The sequence below is a fragment of the Bactrocera neohumeralis genome, chromosome 5, assembly GCF_024586455.1.
Source record: "Bactrocera neohumeralis isolate Rockhampton chromosome 5, APGP_CSIRO_Bneo_wtdbg2-racon-allhic-juicebox.fasta_v2, whole genome shotgun sequence".
Taxonomy (NCBI): Eukaryota; Metazoa; Arthropoda; class Insecta; order Diptera; family Tephritidae; genus Bactrocera; species Bactrocera neohumeralis.
In genome coordinates this window covers 75,706,179-75,717,014 of record NC_065922.1, presented here as the reverse complement: position 1 = coordinate 75,717,014, position 10,836 = coordinate 75,706,179, and the positions used below count along the sequence as shown (strand labels likewise).

At 38.1% G+C, this 10,836-nt stretch overlaps 1 protein-coding gene across 1 annotated transcript; it reads left to right on the top strand.

Annotated features, from left to right (window-relative positions):
• Positions 1–1,562: 1,562 nt before the first annotated feature.
• LOC126760811 (neurogenic locus Notch protein) lies at positions 1,563–10,093 on the top strand. Its single transcript, XM_050476729.1, has 8 exons — positions 1,563–1,771; positions 4,202–4,364; positions 4,617–4,840; positions 4,926–5,007; positions 8,838–8,929; positions 8,992–9,379; positions 9,441–9,574; positions 9,640–10,093. The coding sequence occupies exons 1-8, from the start codon at positions 1,769–1,771 to the stop codon at positions 9,868–9,870; spliced, it is 1,317 nt and encodes a 438-aa protein (XP_050332686.1). The 5' UTR covers positions 1,563–1,768; the 3' UTR covers positions 9,871–10,093.
• Positions 10,094–10,836: the final 743 nt, after the last annotated feature.

Sequence of the window (10,836 nt, the reverse complement as noted above, 5' to 3'; positions counted from 1 at the left end):
TGAAATATTTTTTTGGAAAATTATTAAATAATTTGGTTAGGTTAAGTTCAATAGCTTATCCAGGAATCGTACTTTGACTTCTAACTATATGCAGTTCTTTGTGAATCTATAAAAATATACTGTTTCCTAACTGGGATCCGAGCTCCCAAGTATTTAAGCCTTGGTCTCGCAAACGCGGTACAATCAAGAAGGAAGTGTTGAGATGTTTCCACCTCTACTTCTTCCATACATTAAGTCCTGAGGAAGGTGGTTGTAGCATTAGCATTTTTCTGTTGCTTAAGTGGAACAAAATATTTGTCAAATAGTTTTTAAGGAATGCTACTGAGTTTACAGTCTGGGTCGCATAAGTATCCGGGACCGTTCCCAACTGGCATATGGAACCAATTCCGTTCCGAAATTTCGTAAGAACGGTCGGAACTGGGACTGCATATAGATCCTGGTCCGTTTCAAACTTTCGTAAGAACAATAGGTCCCGAGACTGGTTATATATGGAACCGGTTCCATTTCGAACTTTCGTAGAAACGGTCGATCCTGAGACTGCGTCCCGAACTTTTGTAAGAACAATGGGTCCTGAGTCTGGGTGCATATAGATTCGGATTCCGAACTTTCCTAAGAATTATAGGTCCGGAGACGTCTACAATTGATAAACGAATAGGCGCTCTTTAGGTTAAAGCAAACACTTTAAGATTTGACTTCACTCATTTAAAAAGTCATAGTTTCACAGTTTGCCACTGGAGCTTTTTCCTTATAACCCATTGGAGTCTAGAAACCGCTCACTTATTTGCAATATTAGTGTTTGATTCCCACATTTTTATTTAATTTTTTTTACAAATGTTTGATTAGAAAAGCAAAAACCTATAAAAAAATCGCAGCAGTTAGCACAAAAAGTTATGGGGTGGGGCATTAAAAATACGTAGCTTTAATGAGCTTCTTAGCAATCTAACAGCAGCGCCCTCGTTCATTCATCCATAAAGCCATATTTGTATGGAATCCACCTACAGGGTGTACACGTACAGCAATTTATTGTGGATCCGCTTGCGGCGCATCACAGAGCTTCTTTTCCTAAATACATAAGTGTAGTGTATGTACGAAGTTTTTATAATTTTCTCCACACCAGTTTATACAACTTTTTATATTTTAATTCATTAAATTTTTTGCAGCAATACTTTTTTCGAAAATTATGGCAAACCAGCCTTTCCACCTCGTTACAAAGAAAAAAGTCTAATTAACTTGTTCTTACCCCGATTGTTTTATGCCCATTGATCACTGCTGAAGCGCGCCCACGCCGTTCATCACGTCAAACCGCGCTACTAAATTTAGCGTTCTTCGAAAAGTTGTGTGAGTGTTTGCCAGAGCGCGAAGCCTGAGCCAACGAAAAACAGGAGTAGAAAGTTAAGTAATCTTTGCGAAAACCACTCAAATGCTCAAACAAGTTGCCATACTCAGGCCGAGTAGCTGAGCGCACGCGCAACCGCGAGACGACACCTCAAGCCGTCAGCCAAAGTCAGCGCTTCAGGCGCGCTCAAACACGCAGCGGGAAGTATAAAAGGCAAATATTGACGGAAGACCGCAAACAGTTGTGGTTTGTCAGCTGAGACGCGCGTCAACGAAGCTTTGAAATACAGCAAATAGTTTTCAAGACAGAACCGCCGATTCTGTAGAACAACAACGAGCAGGCAGTGTGCGCTGTTAAAGTTATTTAATTTAGTGTGCGAAAAACGCAAAAAGCAAACGCGTTTAAAAAATAATAAAAAAAAAACGTGGCAAAATGGTGAGTCCTCCTGCCGTTGGCGTTGTCTGTCGAGATTGACAGTGTTGCAATCGCTTTGGGAAATAAAACACGATGGGCTTTGGGGGCTGTAGTTAGCAAATTCAGAACGTGACTGGAATTTTAAGTTTCAAACAAAGCTTTGTTGGCGTTTTATTTTGAAAATACCCAAAAATAACAACAAAAAAATTAAACTATTACAATTATTCTAAGTGTGTCTGTATGTATGTATGTATGTGTACAGAAATGTACTTAAGCGTTTGATGGGATGACTAAATGCACTGTGACAAAGGTGAATTGCCAAAAGTCAAAATTCAGTGCGAAATTTGTATGCCGGTGATGCTCACTAAAGTTGTTTATTATTATTTAAATTTTTTGATTTTTTTTTAATGACGAAGAAACGATTATCGGACACTGACTACCAGAAATGTTAATGAAAACATGAAAATTAACATAAAATAAACGAAAATGAAATGAAAAAAAAAAAATCAAAATTAAAAAAAAAATATTTAAAACTTAAAAAAAAATCAAAATTAAACAAAAAATCTAAATTAAAAGAATTTCAAAATTAAAATTAAACAAATTAAATTAAAAAATTTAAACGAGTTAAAATAAAATCTCTAAATATTTTAAAATAATTTTTTTTTTTCAAATTAAAAAAACTACAAAATTAGGTATTTAAAAGATTTTGGTTAGAAAATTAACGCAAAAAAGAGATTTCAAAATTAACATAAAGCGTTTCAAAATTAAAATTAAAAAAAATATGTACATATAATAATTCAATTTTCCTAAATATACTTTAATTATTTTTTGTACTGAAAATTCAATTTAAAGTAAAAAAACGAAATTTCTTAAAAAAAAATAAAATAAGCTTTGTAAGTAATTTTGATGAGATTTTTTTAATTCTTAACCATTTTCATCTGTTTTTTTCTTTTCTTTTTTAAAAATCGAAAAATTCGTGGAAAAATAATTATGAATTTTTTCAAATCAACTTTTGTACGACTCCAATTATACGGTTGCGCTAAAAAAAATGGATAACCCATTGAGTAGCTAAAAACCGGCCAAACCGTACGTAGGCGTACACAATGCACTGAACTTGATTTTTCAGTTAATTGTTTCCAGGCAAATTGGTCACGATCTTTTCTATAAATGGAGCTGCAACAAGATTTTGCAAAAAGCAACAAATACTTATGAAAAAAACAATCACAAGTGTCACAAATGTGTCATCATCTGCTTATGTATAATTTTACGTACATATGTGTGTGTGTATTCACTTTAGGGATTTTTTCAACTCGTTTAAATATTTAAACATTTGCAAATGTAATAATATTGACAGCTACATACATAGATGCTCAAAACTATGCAAATATGGACTTAGTCAGCGAGCGGGTTGAGCGCAAAAGCAATACAAATTTGAAAATTAACTAATTTTTCACATACATACATATGTTTAGGGTATAACAAATGGATTTTTTTTAATTTTAAAAAATTTAAATCTTTTTACTTTTAAATTTTAATAATTTTGGCAATTTTTATATTTTACTTAATTTCTCTTTAATTTTTTTGAAATTTTTTAGATTTTAACTGATTTTTTTTTAATTTTTAAGTTTAATTTATTTAATTTTTTTTTTTAATTTTTGAAAATTTATTAATTTTTTTTAAATATTAATTTTTGAAATTAAAAAAATTTGCATGGTGTATCTATAATTCTAAATTTTTTTGTTTCAAATGTTGATATATACGCATGTATATTTTAAATTTTTAATATTTTATTAGTTTTTTGTTTAATTTTTAAATTTTATACCATTTTTCTTAATTATTAAATACAATTTTTTTTTTACAATTTTTAACCGAATTTTTTTTTATCTTAATTTTTAATATTATTTTTTAATTTTAAATATATTTAATTTTTAAAACTTACAATACAATACATCAAGTCTTCTTTACAAACTTTACTTTGAAGAAAATGTACTCTAAGCTTTTGCGCTTTCAAAGCTCACTATAATGCTGATGGTAAAAATAAGCTTGAAACCAAAAAATATTTCTCAATACAACTTCTTGGCCTCCCTTTATCTAATTTTCATACACCTGTCACGCATCTTCCTGGATTAAAGAAACTTCAGAAATAAAGATGGAACACTCAACATCAGGAAACGTATGGATTCAAAGTAAAAAAATCTTTGACTAAACGTGATTTAGCTAAGGGAAACTCTGCTAGGCGACAGTGTCCGGCGGGATGCACATTTGGGAATGTGAGTGAGTGAGAAATACAGAAAAAATCTGGGTTTCAGGAACGAACTGCAGACGTAATGCTCACCTGATGTCTCTAACCTTCGACAGGTTTTGACCGTATACAAAACTGAATAACTGTAGCACCGATAGCAAGCCGTCAAGAGATCTCAATACTAAATTATACATCTTTCTCTCTTCCAGCCTTCAAAAATTGCATTCAGTTTTGTGCTCCTGCTCGCCGCAATCACCAGCTTTCCAGAGGTTCTAGGTAAAAACGTAGACAAACGTTGCGTGAACTGCACGTATCGTACATATTACACCTCCGCCAGCAGCCCGTCACAGTACACAGCACGAGATGTCAGCGGTATTTAAAAGTTCTAAATTCGTACAAAACCACTTATGCTCTCATATAAAGCACAAGCTTCCGAGTAACGCGCATCACATTCATAATTATCTGCTACGCATTGGCACCATCACAACGTTTTTGGATTCCTAACCTCATAACCGCCCTAACAGCTCGTATATTGACTTTCTTCGCCTCTGCTTCCTACATTATTATTATTATATTATACATCTATTCATTCCATTTTCTACTTTTCTCCCTCTCATCTTCTAGCCGATGGCTGCCATGGCAATCCTTGCGGTGTGAATGCTGTTTGTCAGGATGCTGGCGGTCGCCCGGTCTGCTCCTGCCCCCCTGGTCATAGCGGCAATCCGCTGACACACTGCAACCGTGGCGAATGTTTGGACAACATCGACTGCCGTGGCGATTTGCAATGCAAGGATAATCGCTGTGTGAATCCCTGCGTAGGTGCTTGCGGTCTCAATGCCAATTGTGAGGTAAGCTTATTGAGCACGAAGGAATAATTGTGTAGAAGATCGATTTTTGTTATACTCGTAACTCTATTATCCTTTCCTTTTACAGCCCAAAAATCACGTTGCTGTTTGCAGTTGCCCCACAGGCTACAGAGGCGATCCATTCACTTCCTGCCATCGTGTTGATCCTGGTGAGTTTACTTTGCATAAAAAAATAATGTAAAAAGAATCCTACGAAGGGAGAGCCATCAAAGGCGACTCCCAATTGACTCCAATATCAACTTGTCAACAAAAAATATGTCCTTAAGAGAATTAGAATTGCAGACGGAATCTTATAAGACGCCTGAAAAGGGCTCCGCGGAGATTTCTGTTTGGTTTTACATATAAAAATCCATGCGGCCTTTTAGAATATTACGAAATCCGTTTCCAAACTGGTATTCATACATAAAAAATTATTTTTTGGGTTTTTACACACCGAAGTCTACCACTACCTTAAATTCCTTATTCCTTATCGGAAAGTCGTCAGGTTCCTTAATACTAAGTATACCAACACTAAACAATTCATAGCCCGAAATTACGAAGTATTACAAGACAGGAATTAGAGAAATTAAGAAGCCATTGAGCTAAGAGTCCAATTATGTAAACCGCAGACAACAATAATTCACCCAGTCCAATAGACTATTTAGTCACTGAGTGAGAACAAACAACTTTAAGACCGGTCTGCAGTGAAAACCCGTGATTACATAACACCCTGTTTCATAGTAAAGTCAAGCAGACATTAAGCGGCGCGCAGTGCCACCAAGCTCGAAGCCCACGCGCATATCCGACTTCAAGATTTGCTCTATACTGCCTGTAATTGAGACGGAACTGATGCAAGGCACACGTGTGACGCATTGCGTAACAGAATGTTGCAAGTTATACACCGATTTCTAGGCAAAGTGAATGTTACTCATACGCCCAGTTGCACCAGCCCCCAGTGCGCTAAAACATTACGTAAATGCTAGAATTTGTTTGTAAACAATTTTTTGCGGCTACTCGGGTTTAACCCTGATCTTGCGCGGGGGATATGCGGAAAGTCTTATGTGGTTGGGGCGTTTAATTAATCCGTAACAACAAAGCAAAGCCACAGCGCTTGGCTAACCAAACCACAAATGTAATGCGACGCAATAAGAAAAAAAGTTGTTGTTGCTATTTTTAGCAAGTAACTCAGTTTTAGGCGTATAATTTGTAGTGATTAAAAATATTTATATTTTTTAATGATTTTCATTAATAAATTTGCGCATGTCTGCGTGCGTTTGAGCGCAGCTGCCTTGCTTCCCGTGGCAGCCCACACATTTGTCAGCTTATTAGCTGCCTTTACAATTGGATTTTTGCTACTAATTTATTGCCGCAAATATGCGATTACTACTCATATATGGTAATGATTATTATGCATTACCTCAGCGACAGCGCTATGGGAGCCGAAGTGAACGCTTGGCGCCAAGTATTCTCAAGCAACGCCACTACATATACACGCAAGTGCAAAAACATATACATATATAATGGAGAATATGAGTATTACAAAAAAAGAAGAGTGAAAAAGTCATGAGTGAAGTCACACGCTTTGGCAGATCAGCTGTGGGTTCCGGTTCACCTTCATGTTCCGCGCGAAATATTGATATTGCTTCGTGATATATTTTAAAAAGCAATGGAGAGCAAAGAAAAAACAAAACCAAAAAAAAAAATAAACAACAAGAAAAACAAAACCAAAAAAAAAAATAAACAACAAGGAAAACAAGACAACAAAAAGCGTTGACTTCGGCTGTACGGCAGCTATAATACCCTTCACAGTTGAATTTTGTATAGCACAAAATATTTTTATTTTGACTTTCTCGGTCAGTTTGTATGGCAGCTATGCGCTATATTGGTCCGATGCGAACAATACAGGGTTTGTCCGGAAAGTAATAGGACTGAGTCGATGTAAAAAAAAATTATTGAACCCTCTGTTGTCTCAAAATGCTTGCCTTTCATAGGCCTTTTCAGGCAAGGAAACAAAAAAAATCCCGAGGTGCATATCTGGGCTGTAGGGCGTCTGCGGAAGCGTTGGGATGCTGGGCTTGGTTAGGTGGCTGCTCACAAGAAAGGCGGTGTGAGCCGGGGCGTTGTCGTGGTGCAACTTCCAATCGGCTGCGATGTCTTGTCGAACCCGATTGACCCTTCGTTTGAGTCTCTTGAGGACTTTCACGTAAAACTTGGCGTAAGCCTGCATGCCAGCTACGTATGTACAATAGTGTTCCGACAACAGGTGTTCTGAAAAATGAGCAGTTTCGAGAGAGAAAAGGACGTATGCAAAATTTCATATCGATATCTCCAAAACCGAGGGACTAGTTCAGGTATATATGTACATACATGCGGACAAACCGACGGACGAACACTAAACCGACTTATACATATATATACATATATTCTTCATACGGTTTTCGGCATTTCCTTCTGTGTATTTCAAACTTCGTGACAAACTTAATACACCCTGTTTAGGGTATACAAATTGCTTCCCTAAAATTATTATAGCTGAAAAGGCGCGCTCGCATCGCCAAGGCAAACTGTGCGCTTAATTTGCTAAATTGTGCTGGTCAGCAGCTCGCAATGCTGTTGTCGGATGCGTTGGCGTGCGAATGACAAATATACATACATACAGAGGCGCATACGTTATTAATGGCGTCGTCGTCACTGGCCGACAATGCATACTGGTGATCGTTAACAAATCACTGCTGTCTTATCTGCTAGGCGTGTAAATAAATAAAATTCTTTATGATATCAAGAATGTCATAATAAAGGGTGCCCCATTACGCAAGACCAGTGAATAAACAATAATTTTTAAATATAGGCAAGTAAATACATACGTCGAAGTTTTGAAAAAAACAATCGAAAAAATGTTATTTTGAAGGTGGTTCAAACCCAATATGGGTTTTAGCGTAAAAAGGAAAGATTTCGTGAAAAAAATTCATAGTTTCAGATCAGAGTGCCCCGTCAATTTTTAAGTCATTTTCGACCAAGGACTTGCTTTGCGAATATTTTGTATGCTGTTGTTGTAGCGGCGGAAAAACTCGTCTTCTTTATTTCTGAAATAATTTTCAAACATGCTGCCGAGTTGACACTCCTTCGCCGGATAAAATTTCGGTTACGTTGACCTGATTGTGGTGGGAACAACAACCGGTATTCCGCACAAAATTCTTTTGAGAAAGAGGTCGCCATATCTGACAGCGAGTCCCGCGATGACTTCACATCCGATCCCAGAGTGATTTTATTCTTATGATACAAGTATCATCTGCATAAAAGTCACACAGGGGTAAATTAGTTTCTAAGCCAGGGTTTGTATATTATATAATTCGACCAAATTTTATGAGGAATGACTGGTCCGTTCCTACAAACGCAGGATCTACTTCACCGGAGCGGCCTCGAACTTTTATCACCGGGCAAGACCCATCAACTCGGCAGCATTCCTCCAAATTATTTCAGGAATGTTTTCTGACGGTACGATAACAACAACAGAAAAGACAGGCGTATTTTTTCTATGATTTCCGTAATTTCGTTTATATTCGGATAAGAATACTGCCTTTTTAAAAACCGGAAAAAGTAAAAAAAAAAAACAAATAAATACCTTCAGCAACGGCGAGATAATAACTGATAGTCGCATAAGTTGAAGTTTCGCGCTTTCAAAAAGCTTCCATATTAAAATTTTTAGTCCATTAACGTCAATTCAATGTTGGCTGGTATTTTGAGGTTATGTTGAAAGTTTATGTAACTTGTCGTTAATTGTGTAGATTTTTCCGCTTCTCTAAGGCCCGTGATGGAAGTTTATTTTATCGCCATTGCTTACTTCCTCGAACTAGAAGTTCTATTTCGCATGTTCCGGCGATTTCTTCAAGAAAAGTATATAGTTATTAGTAATAAGTAGCTGGCGAGTACTTTATCGGGCTACTAACCGCTAACAGAGGACTGCCATTTCTAATTCACACAATATGTCTAATTTTACTTTCAGACGAACAGTGCCATCCAAGTCCATGTGGCATCAATACCAAATGTGAAATTTTGAATGGTGTGCCCACTTGTTCATGTATACATGGCTTCACTGTAAGTATAGCACTATATAATAACGGCCATGCTATTAATATATTAACTCTGTGCACCTACAGGGCAATCCACTTAGCGGCTGCCGGCACGAATGCGAACACGATGGCGATTGCAGCGCACGCGACACCTGCAGCAACTACAAGTGCGTGCCCGCTTGCCAGCAGTGCGGCATAGGCGCCACCTGCAACACAGTCGCTGGACATCGCGCAGTTTGCGAATGCCCTAAGGGCTACATTGGCTCGCCGTACACCGAATGTCGACCCGAGTGCTATGGCGACTCCGACTGTCCATCCAATCGTCCAGCTTGTTTCTACGGCATCTGCAAGAACACATGTGATGGCGCATGCGGCGTTGGTGCTGACTGCAATTTGCGCGGTTTGACGCCTGTCTGCAGCTGCCCACGCGACATGACCGGTGATCCGTTTGTGCGCTGTCGCCCATTCACGAAGGGTGTGTATTTTGTGGTTTGTAAGTTAAAATTTTTGAATAATTTTTGTATAAATTTTAACAGAGGATCTCTGCGAGCCAAATCCTTGCGGCACAAATGCGCTCTGCATTCCCGGCCATGACAATACTGGACGTGAGCGGCCGGTCTGCAACTGTTTGCCGGGCTATACGGGCAATCCGTTGTCGCACTGCTCGCGGGTATGCAAAAAGTACCTTTATTTTGTTCGTTTTTGTAATTGCACTTGTTGTTTTTGTATATGCAGGGTGAGTGCTTGAGCAACAACGAGTGTCCCGACAACAAGGCGTGCATCAACTATCAGTGTGTGAATCCCTGCATTGGCAAGTGCGCCTCGGGCGCTACCTGTGAGCCAAAGGCTCATTTGGCGGTGTGTAAGTGCCCACCAGGTTACTCCGGCGATGCGTTGGTGTCGTGTCGCCAGACACGCGCCTTCCCTGTGGCGAAATACGACGGCTGCACACAATGCGGAAAATAGGTGGTGGGGCTTCTTGAGGCGGACGTCAAAACTGCCAAGCACGAAAGTGGGTGGATATACCAGATATTTATGTATATAGCGTGCCGAAACTACTTCGGACTTATGCTCCGCGTTCTTCGAATGGCTTTATGCCGTTAGTTTTTTCTTTTTGTTTCTTTTGTTTTCTGTTTCTAACTCTAATGCCTTCTATACACTGCTCTGGAAATAAATTAATAAAAATGTATTACTTTGATTTGTAAATTAAGCATAATTTTGTAATTATTGTGCGTTTGACGCGCAGCCGCTTTTCGCAATAAATTTAATTTATATTTTGTAATTAAATTTTTTAATAAAATATACTTAGAAAAATTATAAAAAAAAAGAGGCTTACCATTATTGTTGTTATTGGAGCGGCAGAAAATCGCACTCAAATAGTTTGGAGGAATGTTGCCGAGTTGATAGTCTTTGTCCGGACAAAAATCCGGGGCCTGTCTGGTTACTTAGATCTGACTGTGGTGGCAACGGGCAATAATAACGGTGTACAGTGAATATTAGCAAGCATGCTTCGCCTTTACAGGCGCCGTTCTCATGAGGCTGCCCAGTATTGACAACTTGACCGACTTGAATGAGACTTTTGAAAAGTTCGAGAGTATCAGTGTGGTGGGTATGTTTGCACCAACCAAAAACATTTTAAGAATTAACCATGACGATTGCTGTTGAGGTGCCGCTTATAGAGTCTTGTTTCGCTTTTCTGCAGAAACATATTCTCACAACGGTTTTGCAGATGAATTTAGCAGCGGATTGTTTCTGTTGCAGCGGGCAGAAGTTTGAGTCGCCAAAGCAGCGCTTGAGCTGATAAAATCCTGGTCAATACAGGTAACCGGAACCGGTAGTCGTAGGAATAAGAAGACGCTGATAAAATCCGATAAAAAACCGGTAAACGCAACTAGTAGCCGCAGAAATTACATGTCGCTGATAAAATTCGAA

What these genes read in the sequence shown, in the direction of transcription:
- LOC126760811 (XM_050476729.1), top strand. An exon ending in GTCTCAATGCCAATTGTGAG is followed by an intron (nt 4,841 to 4,925) that starts GTAAGCTTATTG and finishes TTCCTTTTACAG; the next exon opens with CCCAAAAATCACGTTGCTGT. An exon ending in CGTTGTCGCACTGCTCGCGG is followed by an intron (nt 9,575 to 9,639) that starts GTATGCAAAAAG and finishes TTGTATATGCAG; the next exon opens with GGTGAGTGCTTGAGCAACAA.